We start from the raw sequence: 22,206 nt of genomic DNA, 5'->3' as shown, positions 1-22,206 counted from the left end.
ATTTTATAATTCAAATAACATCATCCAACACTCCAATTATAATAAATAAGTAATATTAAAAAATAAAAATCATCCAAGTTATTTCAGTAATAATATAGATATATACACCCTAATACTAACATGGGCCAAACATTATTTGTAATGAATAGAAATAAATGTCTGTCAACAAGGGAAAAAAAAAACTATTTTTTATTATCTTTTCCTGTTACATTAAATATCCATAAAAATATGAAATTAAATCAATTCATTAAGAATCCCCAAAATTGAATTATAAGATTTGCCCCCTTTCTTTTTTTCGCTTAGTCTCTCTGTGTCTCAGGGTCTTTTCCCAAAATTCACGATTTTTTTTTCTTTTCTGTTTTTGTCTTTTTCGCCGAGTAATTTGTTCAGAGCAACTCACGCAAAACAAGACGACCGTTTTGTGCTCTCTCTCTCTCTCTCTCTCTCTCTCTCATTGTACACAAAACAGTACAGGAATTCCATAGAAGGGAATAAGAACGTGACCAGAGATTGAGCGATTGAGAAAGATGATTCACTCTCAGAGCAGTTCTGCGACAAAGAACAAGCATTTAGAAGCCGTAAGAATCGCTGCTTATTTCTTCAAGAAGCTCAAGAAGCCTCAAGTCAAAGGCACAGATATCTCCTCTTCTGTTGGTTCGTTTTCTTTTTCTTTTTCCATTTTTAGCTGATTTGGTCAGTTTTTTTTTTGTGTGTGGATGTTTAAGAGCTTCCATCTCTGTTAGAACCCAGAATGTGCAATCGAGCTTTGAAGCGATTTCCACAATACGATCCTTTCAAGCTTGTATAATGATTGAAATGTAAATGTAGTTTGACTAGGGATCTGTGAAAGACATCACTACCTTGTTTTCCAAGGTTTCGAATCATTTCTTTCTCAGCTGAAGAACTATATGGCTTGTAGGACAACCTAGTGTATTTGAGAACTTAGGGCTTTTTGTTTCAATTTTGTATTTTATTTTTTATTTTTTTTTATTTTGGTCATTTACTAACAGTAAATAGAACCGTATTTTTATTAGATGAGGAAGATGGAAAAAATTAGTATCTTAATTTTTTTTTTTCTTCCAAGAGTCTCGTTGCTTTGTTTTTGCATAAACAATATATTATGAGCATATTGAAGTGATTCTCCTTGAGCCGAAATCATGCACTTCACAATGGTAATGTTATTCTGGAATCTTATTTTTCTTTGCAGATGAGATTTTGAAAGATGAGGTCCAAATTACTTGTCGTATATTCGGGTACCTTCTTCTCGGAATCGTCCGAATATACTCGAAGAAAGTCGAATACATGCTCTATGACTGCCGAGAGGTTCTGCAGGAAATCACAAACTTTGTGGTTCGTACGAGAAAAGAAGAGTTGCCCGAAGAGACTCGGACACAGAAAGCCCCTTATTTCTCCATAACTCTACCAGAGACCTACGAACTCGACGCTTTCGACGTTGAGATCGTTGAGGATGCTATCGAGTAAGTCTTTTTTTTCTTAGTACTTGCTTATGAATCAAGTGATCGAGGAACACCCTTTTGTTTTGATGACTCTCATGTGATTGTTGTGTTACTTGTATTTTTTTTTTTCTCTAGTGCTAATGTGCTTCCCCACGAAGAGATCACTCTGAAAGGTATCATATCGTGTGATCAAATAAATATCCGGTTGCTCTTATTGTTTGTTGATGGTTTAGGCTAAAAAAAACTAGTTTTACTAAGAGTTATTTAAGTATATAAATAGAGCTTGGAAATAGTCATTTAGTATTCTCCATCATTTCATCAATGGAATTCAGAGGCTCTCTTATCATGTTTTTTTGTTTTTTTGGATAACCGTGGTGTCTGGGTTATGGTCATTTGAAGGCTCTCGTAATAATTGTGGCTAAATTTTCTTGGGGTTGATTTGGTGTTATGTGAAACAGAGAGTTTCTTAGAAAAGACAGGCACGAAGGAACATGCCTTAGACATGGTAGGTCGTGGATTTTTTTTTTTTTTTTTTTCTATACTCATAACATTAACCTTTATTTGATTTCTAATGAACATATCCAATAAAAAAAATATGCAGTGTATTTACGAGGATATCTCTGGTGGTTATTATCCTTGCTCGGTTATGTACTCTCCGTTTGACGAGTATGTTCAAGCCCTCTAGAAGTAGCTCGAGTTTGTAATCTTTGTTATGAATTATTAGTGCGTGTTTGTGTTTTTTTCGCTTCTAAGAAAAAAACATTTATTGCAGTATTCTCTCATCTTACGGGATAGATGTGAACTTAAGAAACTTACTTAACATAGACGGCTTAACTACGACCATGGAGATCGTTAAAGAAAACAGGTCTTCCCAAAGAGAGTCTGTGGTGGAAGAAGAACATCAGAACATAGATATGACCCACAATGAAGATCGCCAAGATGATACAGAGAAGAACAAGGATCCGGATATATTGCTCCAAGATATTGAAGGAAATGATGTGCACCTTGTTGGATCACCCGAGGTTGAGGTTGTGCCCGATGAAGATCTCTTGATTGCTACAGAACAGAAGATGGTCTCGGAACCTGAACATCTTGAAAATGAAAGTGATTCGCAAGCCAATATCGAGAAGCTTCGACACAATGTGTGCTCTGTAGGAGAACATTCCAATCGCGAGCTTCGTGAACTCGTCGATTCGGTCATGGAAGAGAATCCCGAAGATGGAGAGCCAATCATATGTGAAATACCAAACGAAGGAGAGTCCCATCACGGTGGCAAAGAAGACGACTCGGTCTCTAAAATCTCCACTGATGATATCGAGATTCCTCATGCTTCTGGTGAAAGTTCCTCTAAGCATATTCAATTCAATGAGTTTTAAATTTTCCAAATTGAAAGTCTTTCTTATCTTTTGCATCTTGACTCTCCTGCAGATTTAGGTTCTGCGACGCCACAGTTTTTGGGTCTATCAACACCGGCTCCTAAAGAACGTGCCCGGAAATCAATGAAAAGAAATCGCATCATTGATGAAGCAATAATTCTGCCTATGGAGTATGTGAAAAGCATAATCTTGCATATCACTAAAGTCTTTCATTCCTTTCCTTACATTCAATTTGTGATTAGAAAAAAAAAGGGGGGCTAATGGATGAGTTTAATGATACAGGGTAGTGAAGCAAAGCATACACGATGCCAGTGACTTGGTTTCTAAACGAAGAAAACTTGCTCACACTGCGCTTGGTGTTTGGAGAGCCACTCGTTCATTTCCCCGTATTTTCTTCGTCGAGCCATTGATCAGTGGTAAGTGGGATAACATTTTTTTTTATTTTACTTGTCGAGCTCTTAACCCGTATATCTTTTTTATTTTTTATTTTCTTTTAAAAAAAAAAAACCCGTATCTTTTTTCAATGCAGGCATTGCCCCAGAACTAAGATCCCTATACTACGAAAAGAAATACAAATTGCCAAAATATTCTAAGACCATGGCTCCTCTAGAGAAACTCGACATCTCAAAGATCAACTCTCCTGGTATATCATTGGAGCAACCGGACCGGTCTTTTCCCGGTGTGCCGGAGAGAGTCGATGTCGTCGCTCCGGCAACACCTGTCCCGTGTTTTCGTGTTGTGTCGGAGCGATCGGGCATTGCCCCCGAAACACCTGTCCAAAGCTCCATAGCCACGAGGCCGTTCGAGCAACCTTTGAGCCCCAGCACGCCAAACTACGAGAGCCTAAGTAGGCCATCGTTCTTCGAGAGCCCAAGACGCGATCGCTCTCCCAGCCTGGATCTACCGTTGGATCTCAATCTGGTGGATGAGGTGTGAACTCTATTATTTATCTGTCTTCTTCTCAATTCGAAAGACTATAGGACAATATTTTGTTGGTTATTCGAGTTCTACATGGACTCGTGAATTGATACTCTGAATGGGATATCCTCCTAATACCGCACTTTAATAGATATTGATATTATGTGAAATTCAGGAGATGTTTGTGATCAACTTGAACATAGAAGGGTATAGATATAGCTTTTTGTTAAAACACAAGGGATGGTTCATGGTTATGATATTTTCCTTATAGTTTCATTACCATAATATAATATCATTCGTGTTTCTTCTTTTATCTTGTGTTCAGGTGACGAGTTCTCATTCAGACGGAGACAGTGACTGGAGTAAGAAGCTATCCCACTCCAATCTCTCTGGAATTAGTTTTCTTGCTTATATTGTAACAAACTGATACATTCTTTATTTTATGTAAAATATTTCAGACGGATGGTCTGGAAGAACTAGGTATGTAATTTTTGTTGCACGTAATATCTGTGTTCAGTTTGTTCTTTAATTGGAGATTTTTTTTTATTTAATTTCCATGACCTCGTTGATGGTCGGGTCTTCTGCAGATTAGTGGCTAAGTACTTGTACAGAAGTTTTCAAAAGCTGGAGGAGCGAGCAGCGGAGGAGATTCTGAACTTGTCACGAGTCGTGGAAGGAAAAACAAAGAAAGAGAGCGCCCGGTGTTTCTACGAAGTACTGGTATGTGTTTCTTTTCTTCATTCTAAATAAGAGGGAAAAAAATATCATACGTATCCCTTGTGTTTATAGTAAAAAGCTTTGATCGTACCTTCTGTTTCAATGTCAAATTTTAATCTCTTAGTCTCGAATTTTGTTGGACTTTTCTATATGATGGTTGTTTTAAGACAAAATTACTGTTAACTTTTATAAATTACCAAAAGCTCATACTGTTGGTGATCACCAGAACCAGGTTTTTTAAAATTTTATGAAAAATATAGTATTTCTATTTTTGGTAAGTTTATGTTTTATGATTACCTAAATAAGATCAATTTAGAATTTGAATAGCTGATTAAAAAGTCAACAAAATTTGAGCAGAAGAGATTGTATTGACGCCACGAAAATTCGCGGATTTGTGATCCATTCGAAAATAGAAGGTGAAACTATTGATACATCAGTAGGATGTACTGTTTATAATATATTCCCAAATTCAAAAACCGATCTATAAACCGACACCCGATTTTCGGTTCGTGTACAGGTACTGAGCAGTAAAGGGTTTGTGGGCGTGAAGCAAGACGAAAGCTACGGTGACATTTTGGTCCAGAAACTCCAGAAATTGGACAGAGTCTTGATGATTGACTGAATGAAGGCTTTGAAGCTTGTTTATTTAGTAGGGAAGGACTAACAAATTCTAGATATAGCGTAAAAACACACTTATATTACATGTTTGCTGAGTTAAGTAGATGTCTTTTAGATTTCATGTAAATGAAAAATTTCAGCTCTAAAGCATAAGAGAATGATAAGAGTAGTAGCCTTTTTAGTCAGCCTTCGGTCAATTTTGGTTATTTTTTTGGATATGCAAATATGAGTATGTAATTATCAAGTGCGTATTTATAAATATAAAGAATAGTTTTGCGTAGGCCTTTCAAACAAGTAACCTTCCATTTCATATATTTGCATGTATTTATGTTTTCTTTCTTTCTGCCCCTTTTGTGGGTCATTCAAGTCAACGATAGAATATTCACAGAACAATCAAAATGGTTATGATAAAATAATATATATTCGATGTAATAACTTGATAATTAAAGAAATTTATTTAAGACCACATTACTTTTGATTATTTTAATATCCCCCAAGAGATAACGCTAAATGACTAGGACCTGTTTGCCAAACAACTTTGTAGTTAATAACAGCTGTGTAAGGATGATATACATCCACAAGCTAATACTCTATTGTTTCTTCGTTGACTTGATACTATTTTTGGATTCCATATATAGTTTGAAGTTTACACATAGAATTATGTATGAAAACCTTCAGAACCAGTGCGTGCTCTTAATCTTCAATAGCTCTCGATCCAAGTAAGACTTTTTTTTTCTTTTCTTTTTTTTTGATGCCGTATACTATATTCTGCAAATTCATGTCTTTAATACCATAACTGTTCTTTTATTTCTCCATGATGACAAAAAGCTAGCAAAAAAAAATAATAATAATAATAATATCAAGCCTGCCTGGAATGGGACTCCTCAGAACATTTTGGAATAGCCCAGTTGGTCCAAAAACAACTCACTTTTGGGGACCCATATTTAACTGGGGTATTCCTATAGCCGTAAGTTAATATATTTGATATTTCTGTGTCTATAATGATTGCTAATTTTTTTCGATTACAAATATTAATTTATGATCCACCGTTCTGAAAATCAGGCGTTGATGGACTCGAAGAAATCTCCAGATCTAATATCTACCAAAATGACTGGAGGTCAAATTTAGATTAAATTTATAAACTCTACATTTGCTAATAACTATATTAATAGATCATCTGTGTTGATGTAATAAGGACATTTTTGGCAGTGATGTGCGTTTATTCTGCATTGTTCATGAGATTCGCATGGATGGTAAAACCACGTAATATACATCTTTTGGTGTTCCACGCCTCTAATGAGACTGTTCAACTCTATCAGCTATCTCGTTTGGTCAAAGGCTCAACGGTATTTATTTATTTATTTTTATTTTTCCTTTTATAGAGTCTGTGATTGGGTTTCGTTTATACGACCAAGAAGTATTTTATTTACTTGTCCAAGCAGTGTTTAATTTGTGATTTGTGTTTGTGAGCAGAAATCTGGAGAAGACGACAAGAGTGAGGAAGGTATGGGATTGCTTAGTGATGATGTATTAAATAAGGCTGAGAGCTAATATCAATTATCATGTAAATAATTGTCTTATTAGGATTATGATTCAATGAAAGACATGTTTGTAATTGTAATAATGAAATATTGGATTTGGATATGAGTATTCTATGGCAAAAGATATATAGTGTGTATTCGCTAAATGATGAGTATTTACGTCAATTTACACATATAAATGCATGGATGTGACTATTTATCTAAGATTTATGAAACGTTGATTATATAACAATGTGAAACTGTAAATATGTTTATATACCTAATGAACCCATATAAATATCATATGTCTCTCCATTGTATACTTTAAAATACTTTTACATAGCAAAATCCATCCTTTTTATAATATTTTGTTGATCTTTTTTTAAAATTTAAAATTGAACTACCCATTTTCAAAAGAAGTGATCGCATCTGGCCACGACAGCAACAGAAGGGCTTACCAGAGAGAAGAGAAAGCATTGTTGTCACCACCTCCATAGTCGCCGAACACTGTACAAGCTCTCTATATACGGCTGACTAGCCCAATCAAGCTTTACACAGTTGTCATGATTAAAAGCTCTCTTTATGTTTTTTCTCGCTCGAAACCATAGAACTCTCTCTTTGCTAAGTACTTAACAAAGAAGAAATGGAAGGCCAAGCACAAGCCAAAAATAATTTTTTTTTTATTTATTATAAAAACAACTCAGGGTATAAAAAGAGGGAATTCATCAAAGGTAAAATTGGTATTTCAATTTTTTCGTTTAAAAAAATATCAACAAAATCTAATAGAAAAGGAGAGTATTGATATGTAAACACGTTTTAAAAGTATATAATTGATATTAATAGAAATGTTAAAAAATACTTATGACATTTTTAAAAACTATAGGAATAAGTTAAGCATTTCGATTTAATAGGAGTTACATGTGATATTTTCCCTTTTATGAATTGCCACAACTCACTAGCCCATAAGGTCATCATCTTAAATTTGACATTCAAGTTAAAAGCCCAAACCCACAAAGTCATTCACTATTACTATTCATGGACGAGGCTTCAATTTTAGAAATTCAGTTACATAACTATAAGGATTATATGAAACATGCAAAAAGTTTGCAGAGAATATCAATTTTGATGAAGAATAGATAATGTATAACTAAAAAAAACTTCACGTTACTATATATAGACGCAACAAAGCGTTTGACTTGGAACGCGTGATCATATTATGGAATGGATATATTTAACTACAAAGATAGACCATAAGCAAAAAAAAAAAAAAAAAAAAATACATAATAATAGTAAAGACAGCGTTAGAACGTAACAAATTCTTGTACATATATAAATAAATGAAAAAAAAAATAAACCAGAAACACGCAAAACTCTAGTCAGCCCCTTGAAACAATATAATACACATGGCTTCAGGTACAAGCAAGAAATGCAATAATGGCACGTTCATGCTTGTCACGCTGCTATTTCTATCGTCCTCGTTGGCGTTGATCGGCGCGAGTCGAAGCGATATGGGGTCCGGAGAGCGCAATTTAACGAAGCCGAACGAATTCGGCAAAGTCATAATCAGGAACAGCTTGGGCGGAGGGGTTTGGGTTGGCTTGCACTGCAAGTCAAAGGACGACGACCTGGGAAGAAGATACCTATCTCCAAACAAATCCTACGAGATCACTTTCAACCCTAATATCTGGGGAACCACGCTCTTCTACTGCCACGTCACGTGGAAATGGCCCGGGAACAGCCAATCTCATTTCTTCGACGCTTATGATTATAAAAAAAAGATATATAACTTCGGACAGGGAAACATTCTCTGTTGGGACATCAAGCCCAGAGGACCGTGCCGCTGCGGCGAAAAGGATAGGTGTATCCCCTGGAAATAATCATATATGTGGCTTTCGTTTTCATAATATATCTATGTGTTTGTGTTTGTGCATTATTCCTTGTTTGTTTGGGGTTTGATGATCTCTCTAACAGTCTAATAATGGATTGTATCAGGATTGTTAATCTTGTGTATTCTTAAGAAGATCGATTATATATATATATATATATATGGAAATCCGAAAGGCTGATATTGTAAGTTAATGACCAAGTCTTTCTTTCTATATTATTGATTATTTTTAAGATGATGTTGGTAATATCATGTACAAATATGCGGAAAATGAACGTGTGGAGATAATGTAATTCAAAACATGATAGAAAAAATTGAAGAGTATGATAGGATAACAATAACAAATCAATGATTCAGCCACGACCGGAGATATAGTTGTGACCAAAGTTACATTGTAGCTACCAAAGTCGACTTTGTGTGGCTAGCTAGTCGCCAAGGTGGGACTAAAATAGTTCTAGTACACAAAATCTTACCGACACTCTATTATCAAAACCGTTGTCTTCCGAACTATGACTACAAATAAAGAGGAGTGTCCATTTTCACTCTGCATATGACTCCAAAAACCCTATGAGTTTCCTTCATTGAACCCAACCTTTCACATTCGAACGTAATTAAGTCTTTTGGCCTCCATTGTTAGATCCACCGTCGGAGTTTTGAAGATGTGCCAACTCTCTCCCTCGCAAATTCAAAAGGCCTCAGAAAGAAAATCCCTATTACGGATAAACCCATTTATGGTCATCATGGAAGCCATGAATCTATTAAGATAATTTTAGGATTATTAATATCGTTAAATAAATGTGTTGCGTCATTATTAATTAAATCAAAATTAATATGATTTATATAAAACTAAAGCTTTGTTACTTAATGATATATTTTTCATGGCGCTATAATGTGAATATACCATAAGCGCTAATTTGATGAGTGGTCAAATTATTAATAGACAATAGTTATTAATAATTGATTGACAGCTATTTATTTATAACAGATACAGCCCCAGCCCAATTACAATAAGAATTTTTTTTCTTGTATTTCCATCAACAAAAATCCTTCGAACTGAAAAACTGCAATTGAAAGACCAGAACTTCTATAATGTTATAGATTGGATAACTATTTTAATTGTCTATAAAATAATAATTATGGATCATAAATTTAAAAAAGACTAAACATAGACATTCAATATTGGTGAAAATAAATAAATTTACATTAACAATATATATTATATTTATAGTTTATTCGATTTTATATACTTCTTTTTCATGTCGAAAGAATTACCGCGAGCACGTACGCATATATGTTTGTGTGCATATGTATATAAAGAAAAAAGAAATGGTCATGGGAACTACGAAGGTTTGATCAATCATTTTATCATTTATGCACCAATAGTTACATTTTCATAAACATGATATATGAAATGATATATATTAGATATAATTATGTAACGATTGAGTTATTTCCAGGAAAGACAATAATTGTCGTCGTCGCAGGCACAGGGTCCACTGGGCTTGATGTTCCAACAGCAGCGATCGGTGCCGGTTTTGCAACGGTCGGAGTCTCTGCCGAAACTATAAGCGTCGAAGAAATGAGACTGGCTGTTCCCAGGCCACTTCCAGGTGACGTGGCAGTAGAAGAGCGTGGTCCCCCAGAAATTAGGGCTGAACGAGAAGTCAAACCCTTTGTTGGGAGATAGGTATGTTCTTCCCAGGTCGTCGTTCTTTGACTTGCAGTGCAATCCAGCCCAAACCCCTCCGCCCAAGCTGTTTCTGATCGTCACTTTCACTTTCTGGCTTGGCTTGTCTTTCCCTCCCGCCCCAATCTCGCTCTGAACCGCCCCGGTCAAAGTCAACGACGACGACACGAATAGCAGCGTCGCAACCATTATTATAATACTAGTACGACGACCTAAACCCATGTTTAACAGTACGTATAGCTTTTCCTGTAATACTATTAATGGGTTTATTATGAGCTTGAAAGGGATGGTTTGTGGTTTTGTGTGATCTTGGTATTTATACACAAGATTTGGCTACGTTTTGACGTTGGCATTTTACTATTATTGTTAATGTCTATATATAGATCTTTTTGTTTAAAATTATCTTCACCCAATTTTTGACTCACTTTATTTATTTATTTTTTTGCTTCCAAATCTTAGATACGGTTTGGTTTATGTATAGTCGATAGTTCTTGCGGGTATCGTGATCACCGTTAAGCGGCATAACTAAATCTCTCTAAAATTAAAATCTTATCAACTGACCACTGCTGGCTGATTTATTTATTTATTTTGTTCGATCTAGGCAGTCAAATCTTGCGAACTTTCTGTGATTTTGGAAAATGTTTATCTAAATAAGGATAGTGCATAATTGTTTTTGAATTTGGATATCACAAAGCTATCTACTGAAACTATTTATTGATAGTGCTAAATTTAAATTCTGTAACACCTAAATTGGGAACTTGAAAAAAAGCCTATTTATGGATTTTCTCATTCATTAAAAGGGAAATCATGTTATTAGTACTCGACTAGTTGAGCCTGAGTGATTTCTAACTATTAGGAGTTAAACGACGTAGCTTAGGGTATTTTCTTTTATGTCACACTTAGACACGTGTCATTCATTTATTTGTACAGCGCTCTCTATCATTGAGACGAGCATGTATAAGCAGTTTTGTAAGCTCTTTTCTGGTTAATGAGAAATATAGATCTTGCTCAAATTGAGAAGATCATTCTCTCCAAACACTCTCGAATGACTGGTTGTGTTATGGTATCAAAGCTCTCTTTTCACCATTGTTGAGCTTAGTGAAGCTTTGATTCGAAGTTCTCGTCTCTCTGGTTATACATTGTTTTCTTACTCTGCACTAAATGGAAGAACAGAGTAACAAGACGACGGAGAATTCATCTTTTGGAGCTTCATGCAAAACAGTCATCGATGATCCACTCAATTCTTATTATCTCCATCACTCGGACAAACTAGATACGGTGCTCGTATCTCAATTTCTGAATGGAGATAATTACGCATCGTGGAACACATCTATGTTGATTGCATTATCAATGAAAAACAAGCTAAGTTTTGTTGATGGATCTATTCTGAAACCTGATGGATCTGACCCTCTATTGTTGAACTCTTGGAGGCATAACAACCACATAGTGATAGCTTGGCTGATGAACTTTGTATAAAAGAAATCTTGTCTAGTCTCTTGTTTGGTGAGTCTGTAGCTAAGATCTGAACTGATACGAATGAGAGATTTCCGCAATCTAATGGTCAAAGGATCTATCAGCTGAAACGTGAGCTGGTGAATTTCTCTCAAGAATAGAAATCAGTTGGAATGTGTTAATGACTCGAGAAGAGAAGTAGCACAGTGTTGGAAATGAGTATTCAACTGTTGAAAATGATAATGTTATTGCCACGACAGTAAAGGATGAGGTGCAGAAGAAGGTATACAAGAAAGAGAAGGAGAATAGGTCTGTGCTCACTGCAAGATTCCTGGTCATACCATGGATAAATGCTACGAATTGCATGGTTATCCGCCGGGACACAAGAGGCCTAAGAATCAAGCAAATTATGTGGAAGCTACAGATCAGCAGGTCAAAGGTGATGATCATAATCAATTGACCACTTCTCAGCTGTTTGATCAGTGCTATCACATTGATGTCAATCAAACCACTTACAATGCAAGTGCTTGCTATTCTGATAGCTTTTATAGTGGTAACTCTGGTAATAATGCAGTATGGATACTAGAATCAGGCGTTTCGAAGCACATATGCGATGAGAGTTCTCAATATCTGAGCCTCAAACATGTTGCTAGATCAACTGTGACCTTGCCTAATCGCATAGTACATCAGTTTTGAGGGATACTTATTTGTACTTAGATTCAAGTTCAACTTGCTCTGTGTGCATGCATTGAATGAAGATCTGAATGGTGAGATCTCTTTTACTGCTCGTGGTTTCATAATCCAGGATACAAGGCTAGGGAAAATGATTGGCATGGGTGAGATGCGAGATGGACTTTACATCATCAATGGGAGGAGTTGTAAAGACATTCCAGTCAATCAAACATCTTCACAGGTGTAGGATGACAGACTGGGACATCTATCATTCAAGAAGTTGGAACCTCTCAAGAAGCTTTTGAATTACTCAACTAGTAGTAAAAACTGTCATTGTAGTGTTTGCCATCTTGCCAAGCAAAGACGTTTGCTTTTTGTCTCTTCAAATAAACTGTTTGAAAACTGCTTTGAATTGATTCATTGTGATGTATAAGGTCTCTGTCATGTGCAATCTCACTCTGGACATAGTTATTTCCTCACGCTTGTGGATGATTGCTCTCGCTTTCGTTGGATTTTCATGATGAAATATAAAGCAGGTGTGCATTTCTTAATATCTAGATTTTGTGCCATGGTTTCACACACAATTTAGAAAGGTCATTAAAAGCATTAGATCAGATAATGCAAGGGAATTATTTTTTGCTGACTTCTTCTCCAAGCAAGGCACTTTACATCAGTTTTTTTGCATCGAGTTTCCTCATAAAAACTCGGTAGTTGAAAGAAAACACCAGAACTTGCTTAATGTTGCAAGGGCACTATATTTTCAGTCGCGTGTGCCTATCAAATTATGATCTGAGTGTGTACTCGCTGCTACTTTCCTAATCAAGTACACGCCTACCTCTATCTTAGGGAACAAGTCACCGTTTGAATTCTTGTTTGGCAAACCGATTAACTACACTATGCTAAGATTTTTTGGTTGTCTAGCATAGGCATCAACCCTTAAGGCTCACATAACCAAGTTTGACCCTAGAGAACGGAGGTGTGTTTTTCTTGGGTATCCTCCGGGGGTCAAAGGCTATAGGTTACTTGACATTGACAAGAATGAAATTTTCATCTCTAGGGAAGTGGTGTTCCATGAGCATATATTTCTTTTTGTCAACATCAGTGAACTTGATGATGTCAATGATCCATTTAGTGATCTTTCTTTGCCTTCTCCACGTTCAGTCTATGTTGGACACTATGATGAACCTGCTTGTACTCCTAAGGACTGTGCATCCTCATCTCAAGCAGCTGATTGTGAACCATCTATAGATGTTAACAGAGATCACAACATTGACATCATTGACCATCCATAAGACATTGTTGAAGCTGACACGTATAGTGCAGCCTCAAAGAAAGTCAACTAGGCACACCAATCCACCAGTGCGCCTAAGGGATTATCACTTCTATATGGCAGATGCTCTAGATGGTTTAGATACTCACAATGATGCAGTCAAGACTTCTCCTCATTTTCTAGACAAAGTTCTCAGCTATGACTGTTTATCTCCAAGCTTCAAGGCTTTCGCCTTGGCGATTTCAGTCCATTTTGAACCACAACCATCGTGGTCCCAAACATGCTCATTGGTGCCAAGTCATGAACGAAGAGATTAATGCAATGCTTGATATTCTTGTCAGTTGTTTCATTCCTGGAAGGAAATCAGCTAATGGTTGTCTTTGGTTGTTCAAAAACAAGTTTGGTGCTGATGGTGAGCTGGCATGACACAAGACACGTTTGGTTGCAAAAAAGGTTATAGTCAATTGGAAGGTATTGACTATATTGAGACCTTTTCTGCATTGGCCAAGTTAGTCGGCGTTAAAATTCTTCTTGCTAATAGTGCTGCTGATCATAGATGGACTCTGATTCAGTTGGACAATAACAATGCCTTCTTAAACGGAGACTTGTTTGAGGAGGTTTATATGGAGTTGTCGTTTAGCTATTTGTTTCAGGAGAAGATTTAAAATTCAGTGGAAAACATGTGTGTCGACTTCATTATGGTGTTAAACAAGCTTTCGAGACAATGGAACATTAAGTTCAACACTACTATTCAGAAGCTAGGCTTTGTGCAATCCCAAGCAGATCACTCCTTGTTCACACGAGGTTTTGGTCCTCAGTTCATTGTTGCGCTCCTCTACGTCGATGATATCATCAATCCACACTGGAATCTTACTTTAATTCGGAATAGAAAAGTCCAAAAGTGAATGTGGCGTAACTGTTGCACAGTCTGTTACAACAGAAGCTGTGACGCTTCCAAATATTATAATTGTCGCGAGACCTAATTCTATCTGAAATTATATTCCGCGACTCTTTAAGTATTTTTCCAACATTAAATTGCCAATTTATGTAACAATATATTAGTTTCTATTCCCTATACAAAATTTGGCTTCATAAGATGCATTCTAGTAAACACTCTTGTGACAGTGACTGTGGTAGAAGCAATGGGAAGAGTAATGACATAATACATATACATTGATATAAATAAATCAACACACAAACAATTGATATAAAATAGTAAACATGATACATTGTGTACATGGAGATAAAATTGGGACTTTTGAGAACTATTTTTGAGAACTATTTTCGAGCAAAAAAGCTCTATTTGAGATCCGAGGAAGGCTTTGAGGACTGAGACTTAGAGAAGCTTCTCGCTTAGGAAACCATGGCAAATCGTATTTGAACGAATCGCTCCATGGATGATTTTAGTGAAATTGAAGTTCTGATCTTTGTATGTTTCAATAAAAGATTAAAAAAAATTGAAAAGGCTGTTCCCGCATTAGTTAATTATATACTCTTATACTTCTAGTAGCTGTTACAGAACTTCATTACTAGGATGCCTACACAAATTTTTATCTTATTATTCATATATATCAAAAAATAGTTTTAGTACGTAGCTAATTTAAGAGAAACAATTTTTTTTAAAAAAGTTATGCATTATCCTTATTTAGATAAATATTTTACAAAATCAAAGAAGGATCGCACGATATTTGACTGCCTAGATCGATCAAAGCAGAAAAAAAAAATGCAAATCAGCCAGCAAAGTGTAACAACGAAAAATTGCCATTTAATCTATACTATATCAGTTATTGTAACTGTTAATAACAGATAAGATTTTAAATTTAGAGAGATTTAATAAGTTATGCCGCGTGACACACGCAAGAATTAACTATTGACTATACATAAATCAAATCGTCTAAAATTTGAAAGCAAAAATACTAATGAAGTTACTCAAAATTTGGGTGAAGACTAGAAATGTAAACAAACAGATTGTTACTACATATAGATACAACACAAGACAACAAAGCATATTGAACATTTAGAAGCAGATAAAAATAGTAAAAAGCCAACGTCAAAACGTAGCCAAATCTTGTGTATAAATACCAAGATCACACAAAACCACAAACCATCCCTTTCAAGCTCATAATAAACCCATTAATAGTATTACAGGAAAAGCTATACGTACTGTTAAACATGGGTTTAGGTCGTCGTACTAGTATTATAATAATGGTTGCGACGCTGCTATTCGTGTCGTCGTCGTTGACTTTGACCGGGGCGGTTCAGAGCGAGATTGGGGCGGGAGGGAAAGACAAGCCAAGCCAGAAAGTGAAAGTGACGATCAGAAACAGCTTGGGCGGAGGGGTTTGGGCTGGATTGCACTGCAAGTCAAAGAACGACGACCTGGGAAGAACATACCTATCTCCCAACAAAGGGTTTGACTTCTCGTTCAGCCCTAATTTCTGGGGGACCACGCTCTTCTACTGCCACGTCACCTGGAAGTGGCCTGGGAACAGCCAGTCTCATTTCTTCGACGCTTATACTTTCGACAGAGACTCCGACCGTTGCAAAACCGGCACCGATCGCTGCTGTTGGAACATCAAGCCCAGTGGACCCTGTGCCTGCGACGACGACAATTATTGTCTTTCCTGGAAATAACTCAATCGTTACATAATTATATCTAATATATATCATTTCATATACAATGTATATGTCCTAACTCCTAAGTAAGTACTACTATGGGCGTTGTTTATTTAGAATAAGGAGCGCTAATTGCTGCTTTGATTAATGAATATTAAAATGTGTCTACTTTATTTATATATTATCGACTCTCTCTCTCTACCATCTACTCTACACACACACACACACACACACACACACATATACATATATATATCAAATAGTTTATCTATAATTAAAAAAAATATTAGAATAAAAGTATGTTTAACATTTAAATAGTATAATTTAATAGAAATTTATTAGCTTAAATGTTTGATTATAATTTTTTATTGTAATTACTATGGTAACTCCCGGAGACTGTAAAGTATATTCTAGAAAAATTTATATCTCGTTCGGTCCAGTAAAATATAACGGAAAGTTGTAACCCTTTCAAGCATGTCTAATTTTACAACATTGATCTACGGACACTCTAACGAAGCTCTCACGGTGCCTCAAAAATCAGAAAACTGATCGGAGTTTAATTTGTCCCCCAGGTTATTCATGAATTCCTTTTTCTGAAATTAAAATAGTTAAATTTTTTTAAGATTGGCGCTTTTTATTGGTTTTTATTAGTCATCTACAATTTTTTGTTTGGGTTGGACTATTTAATTGTACCTAACATTTATCAATTTTACCAAAGAAATTTCATAAAGTAGACTCACTAACCTATGAACTTTATCAAATAAACTCAATAATGTTACCACATCAAAATTAGAGATATCATTTTATTTTGGACAAAAATATTATTCAATTGATTTTTTATTCTTCTTCCTATTAAATCCGACAAAATCCTACTAAATGAAAAAATTATTTCAATAATTTTTTGATGATTTTCTATATGTTCTTCAATAATATTTAACATGGCTCGAGGTCTGAAAGCACAAGATAATGATACTGAACATCTAAACTTCACTTTCCAGCATGTTAAGATGAATGTGATTATTGGAATTTTATAGTGAAAGACGAAAAAAAAATAGAGATGAAAGAGAGTGAAACAAAAAAATGGTGAGAAGGACAATATCGTGAACTTTTGAAGGTGAGAGACATTTTTGTTCAAAATGAAAAGATAATTCTGACATAACATCATTGAGTTTTTTTAATCAGACCTTTAGATCTAAAGAATAGATCCAACAAATAAAGTTGTCTCGGTAAAGTTCGGGACACACGATTTAAGATATGAGAAATGGAGAAATAAAAAATAGGCAACTCGGATATATTTTCGTTAAGAAGAAATATAAAAGAGATTTGATATTGTTTGTAAGTGCATATAAGGTACTCATTCATTATAAATTAGCTTTAAGGTGCAACCTTTGTGATACTTGACTTGAAATATCGTAGTAATCACGGCCGGAGTCAGCTAAACTTTTGAAAATGATATATTTGCCCCAAATTGTTATCAATTTTTAAATTTTAACTCCAAAATTATATGAGTGTTTCATTTATGCCCCTCCTGAATAGTTGTTTTCAAATACACCCTTTCATGGCTGCAATTGCTGGCTCCTTCTCTTGTAGTAATGAAATGTTGGAAATATTGTAATACATAGTATTTATTAATTACACTTTGTGTAGCTGATTTGTGGCTAAGATTTGAGTGAGATCTACTCATCTGAATTGATTAACTCATGTGTATTCTTATTCCTCGTTGCGGCGGGTATCAGATTGAATATTTATTTTCCAAATTCAATGCTATATTGAATGAGAAATTGATGCATAAAATGGATTGAAAGATATCAGTAATTGTGAAGGAAATATAAAAGTGATGTGGGAGTGTTCTTACAAGAGTTTTCATATGGAAGAGATATGTGGGCTTTGTGTGAGTTTGTATACCAAATTTGGTCAAAAGGGTTTGAGTTTCCTAGGGTGACCCACGAGTAAAGAATTCAAACGTTGTACGAAGTGTTAGACATACATCATTTAAAAACCCATTATTATGTTTTGTTTGTTGCGAGTGTACTTTACTTGTTAAAAATCCGTCATTATGTCGTGAAGAACAAGTTTTGATTATAAACTGGTTGTCGTATGTATTGTATACATGTAATCGCAAATTACCGCATCCTACTTTAGTTGGAATAGTCACCGCATGCTTCTGCATAAACCCGCAAGTGACCGCAAGATATTCTACGATGACCTGTGGTATATTAGCCGAAAGAAACTTCACTAAAGTGTTTGAGAAAACTAGAAAATAAACTTTTAAACATAATTCAGTCTTATAATTCTCATAAAAGTACAAAATATCTTCCATATTGAATCAAAATAACAAAGAATTAACATAACATCATGATATTGCGTTACATGAAGCTCGAATATGATCACGACCGCCGCATTTGCCACATTTGCATTGTGCAACAACTATTTCACCTTGAGATGGTAGACGATTAACCCTCAGTCTTCCAGCATTACTCTCCAACTGATTTTTTATGTAGCAGAACTTTTACTTCCATGCCCTTAAGCTCATTTTCACTCCCTCAAAAAATACAGCCAATTCACCACCTTTAAGACCCAAATTCCATCAAACATAAGAATAACACCACGAAAATCGGCACATTTAAACAAACAACATTAAATACAAAAATCATAATAACTCACGATCGTATCCACCGCAACTAATCCCAAATGATCATAAGTTACTGTAGTAAACCGGTTTTTGTTACGGCGTTTTACAAAAGCCTGCGAGATATTACGATTTATAAACATTCATCGAGTCTGTCTTGAAAAAAAAATAACCACAACTGATATCAATAAAGTTGCGGCCATGTGCAGTGATTTGCAGTTATCTACACCAATTTTTTTTCGAATCAATTAATTTTTACTAAAAACTCAAAACTAAAGTCAAATCTTCATTATTTCAACGCAGACCACTTCGAAAGTGTAAACATAATAAAGATAAAAACATATTCGTTACGCTACGGTGGAAGTCAAGGTCCGTTTACGCCCAAAAACACTTTATATACCGGAGATCCAATACTTCCCTTACCACGTGATAAATGCATAGGTATTTAACATACGGATGGACGTTAAAATATACAAAAAGACAAAATGATATTGAGGAGCAAAACCATTGATTTGATAGTACAACTAGCGTATTTTCGTCATAACCATAATTCTGGGATAAATATGTCTTTTTTATTCTAAAAGAAAAAAGATTATAAAAAAGGATATTATGTACACTACCGAAAAATAGAATCGGGTTTAAGATTTTACGCAAAATTCTGGGATCTCAATCTAAACGCAGAGATGGGAAGCGAGTCTGTTCCGTTCAAAGTGCTTGGTAAAGGTCCGATGTTCTCCGTGAAGGGCGACAATATGGCGCGGGAGACGGAAGGTCCAACGGAGTTCTTGATCCGCCTCGTGTCCGTGTTCGGAGTTCCATTCGGATCCGGTGTCCGCTACTTGGAGGTCACAAAAAACGTCCCTGTCGACGCGCTCGACGAAGACGCCGTCGTGAACATACTTTCCGAAGCAACCTTAATTCCGACGGAGATTATCCGCTCCGATTACAGCCGCATCGTCTTCCACGTTCTCAAGTGCGCAGAGCTTACGAAGAATGATGCCTATCGCCCCGTAGAGAGCGAAAACTCTATTTTCGCTCTGTTCGTCGAACTTTTTTTCACCATCGAAAGATTTACTGATGCCTTGCCAGTCCCCGAAGACGAGTAATTGCTTTTTATTAATTAAATATTTATTAGGTTTTACGAATTTTTTTTTTTTTTTTTTTAATAATTTAACGTTTATGACTCGATCTTTTATTTCTCTTTTTAGGAAAAAACGCCTTCGTTCTTCTTCTCCTCCGCCGATCCCAAGTCCCAAGCGGCAACACCTCTCTGACTCCGACCCCGAAGCTCTCATCGCCGCCACCTCGTGAAATCACCGCCGACTCGGTAGGTCATATTTTCAGATCATGAACTAGGTTTATTTGTTTCAAACTCTTTTCTATATTACCATCTTGTAAATCTTGGATTTGTTTCGCTCCTGGGTGGATTATCAATGATAAACATTGTTGGTTTAGTTTTTGATCTGTTTGAAAAAATAAAAGAGTTGGAGTACGTTCATAAAATTTAATTTCTTTGTTTGAATCATATTATTATTCTTTAGAAATATAATTGTTGAATGAAGTTTTAAAACCTCCAAGTATTCTCGGTCATTTTCTACATCTTTTTCCTATATGAGATGTAAAATCGATACTAAACAGACTGTTATAAGCCTGGGGTTGGATTGAGTTTTTTTTTTTGTTAATTGGCGATATCCTTAGTCAAACTTTTCCCAAATGTTTCTTTCACTGACATGAATGTCGTCTAGGCTTGGGGCTGGATTGAGTGTTTTTGGCTGAGTTGGTGAGATTAGGATTTGGTCTTGATATCCTCAAGAAAACTTTTTCACGAATGTTTTTAACTTTCACAGACATGAATGTGATTTAGGCTTGGGGCTGGATTGAGTGTTTTTCGCTGAGTTGTTGAGATTAGGATGTGGACTTGATATCCTCAGGCAAATTTATTCACAAATGATTTGACTTTCACAGGCATGAATGTGATTTAGGTTTGGGGTTGGGTTGTGTCTTTTGGGGTGAACTGGTGAGATTAGGATGTGGACTTGATATCCTCGGAAAAATTTCACAAACGATTTGAACATTCACAGGCATGAAAATTTTGAATATTTTATGCCGATATGGTGTAAACTTTTTTCTTTTTTGTGTGTGTTTAAAATTGAAAACAAATAAAATTAAATAATAAGAGTGATGTTGATTTGTGTTTGATTGTTATTCTTACGTAAGAGAAAATAGAAAGCTTTAAGAGCTTGTAACCTCGGATTGATTTGTATTAGTGGAAAAACAGAATATATTGCTTTCTGTAATAGCGATTCCACAAAGTAGGATTGCCATGACTTCATAGAAGATGTGGAAAAAAAAATAACAAGAGTATAAAGAACAAAAAAAGAGTATTTTGTTTTCGAGATTGTTGATTTGTATTTGATTGTTTTTCCTTTAAGTTATGTTACGCCCTGGATCTGCCTCTCACTCAGCCTTTATGTGTTTACTAATATGTCTTTGGCTTGTAATCTCGGATCTGAATATAATAATACTATTTGAAGCGTTTGTAATACAAAGTAAGTGATCGTGTAACAAAGGGAATTGAGAAAAATGTATTGACTCTTCTTGATTACTGCTTTCTATGTGGTTTTAGATTTTGAATCACAAAAGCTACACATGAAAATTCGAGAGGTTCATTTGCTCAAAGAATAAAAAAGAAGATATGGTCAATACATAGTTTCTCATGAATATGATAACCAGAAACAAATTCACAACCCTAATATTAAGTCTTCCTCAATCTTTGCCGCCTACGCATTCTTGGGATCCACTCCTCAATTTCACAAATGGCATGAAAAAGTTGAATATGTTATGTTGATATGTATACTATTTTTATTTTTGGGAGATTGACACTAATGATATTTGAATCAAAATGGATGCTATTTACTAAATATAACTTAAAATTCAAAATTTGACAGAAATAATACTTCGGTGAGAGAATTAATTCTTTCTTCAACTATCATCCGTCAAAATTTTCCCCAATTTTTCTCCTGACTTCTTCTTTGCTCAAACCAAACACAGTTTCATTCTTCTTGACGCGTCCCTTCTTCTTGCTCACCAGACATATACCAATAGACCTAGGAAGAGAAGGATTCATTCTCTAGGAGAATCTGATGTACGGCTTCGCAAATGTTTCCGATGTGGACGTGTGTAGGCCACAATAGAGCTACGTGCCGCAATCCAATTCCACCAGAAATGAGAGCTCCGGGGATGAGGCACTGGTTTGGTTTGTAATTTCACACAAATATTTTTTTTAAGTTTTCTTGTGTTTCCTTTAATGTTTAGAACTTCCTTTATGTTTTGGTATGTATTTCATTTTCAATGTTTAGAACTTTACTGGTGTTGTTGGGTTTATTGAT

General features: G+C 35.4%; 6 protein-coding genes across 7 annotated transcripts; 5 read left to right on the top strand and 1 right to left on the bottom strand.

The window, feature by feature from the left end:
* Window positions 1-284: 284 nt before the first annotated feature.
* SYN2 (Rad21/Rec8-like family protein) lies at window positions 285-5,380 on the top strand. Its single transcript, XM_089629101.1, has 13 exons — window positions 285-654; window positions 1,208-1,478; window positions 1,593-1,630; window positions 1,916-1,962; window positions 2,059-2,123; window positions 2,230-2,792; window positions 2,886-3,003; window positions 3,116-3,249; window positions 3,363-3,763; window positions 4,077-4,113; window positions 4,210-4,231; window positions 4,339-4,471; window positions 4,986-5,380. Exons 1-13 carry the CDS (start codon window positions 528-530, stop codon window positions 5,088-5,090), a joined length of 2,061 nt encoding a protein of 686 aa, XP_089485227.1. The 5' UTR covers window positions 285-527; the 3' UTR covers window positions 5,091-5,380.
* Window positions 5,381-5,490: 110 nt separating this feature from the next.
* Window positions 5,491-6,738, top strand: LOC149406311 (mitochondrial pyruvate carrier 1-like). The gene is made up of 5 exons (XM_089629211.1): window positions 5,491-5,805; window positions 5,915-6,053; window positions 6,149-6,203; window positions 6,296-6,432; window positions 6,560-6,738. Exons 2-5 carry the CDS (start codon window positions 5,961-5,963, stop codon window positions 6,635-6,637), a joined length of 363 nt encoding a protein of 120 aa, XP_089485337.1. The 5' UTR covers window positions 5,491-5,805; window positions 5,915-5,960; the 3' UTR covers window positions 6,638-6,738.
* A 1,271-nt stretch (window positions 6,739-8,009) lies between these two features.
* On the top strand, window positions 8,010-8,483 carry LOC149406310 (S-protein homolog 5-like). Its single transcript, XM_089611741.1, has one exon. The coding sequence runs from the start codon at window positions 8,010-8,012 to the stop codon at window positions 8,481-8,483; it is 474 nt and encodes a 157-aa protein (XP_089467867.1).
* A 1,455-nt stretch (window positions 8,484-9,938) lies between these two features.
* LOC149406309 (S-protein homolog 20-like) lies at window positions 9,939-10,367 on the bottom strand. The gene has a single exon (XM_089611729.1). The coding sequence runs from the start codon at window positions 10,365-10,367 to the stop codon at window positions 9,939-9,941; it is 429 nt and encodes a 142-aa protein (XP_089467855.1).
* Window positions 10,368-15,777: 5,410 nt separating this feature from the next.
* LOC149406308 (S-protein homolog 20-like) lies at window positions 15,778-16,206 on the top strand. The gene has a single exon (XM_089611696.1). It carries the CDS (start codon window positions 15,778-15,780, stop codon window positions 16,204-16,206), a length of 429 nt encoding a protein of 142 aa, XP_089467822.1.
* Window positions 16,207-19,425: 3,219 nt separating this feature from the next.
* Window positions 19,426-21,274, top strand: LOC149406307 (uncharacterized). 2 transcript variants are annotated; one of them, XM_089626389.1, is made up of 3 exons: window positions 19,426-19,919; window positions 20,026-20,144; window positions 21,250-21,274. In XM_089626389.1, exons 1-2 carry the CDS (start codon window positions 19,501-19,503, stop codon window positions 20,126-20,128), a joined length of 522 nt encoding a protein of 173 aa, XP_089482515.1. In that variant the 5' UTR covers window positions 19,426-19,500; the 3' UTR covers window positions 20,129-20,144; window positions 21,250-21,274. The 2 variants fall into 2 exon arrangements, with proteins under 2 accessions (XP_089482515.1, XP_089482510.1); XM_089626384.1 differs by lacking the exon at window positions 21,250-21,274 and having other exon boundaries at window positions 20,026-20,330.
* The last annotated feature ends 932 nt before the right edge of the window (window positions 21,275-22,206 follow it).

This window comes from Urtica dioica, chromosome 1 (genome assembly GCF_054948205.1).
Source record: "Urtica dioica subsp. dioica isolate 48M chromosome 1, U.dioica_male_clone48M_v1_H2, whole genome shotgun sequence".
Taxonomy (NCBI): domain Eukaryota; kingdom Viridiplantae; phylum Streptophyta; class Magnoliopsida; order Rosales; family Urticaceae; genus Urtica; species Urtica dioica.
Note: the sequence above shows the minus strand (reverse complement) of the source record. Positions and strands in the feature narration are given on the sequence as shown.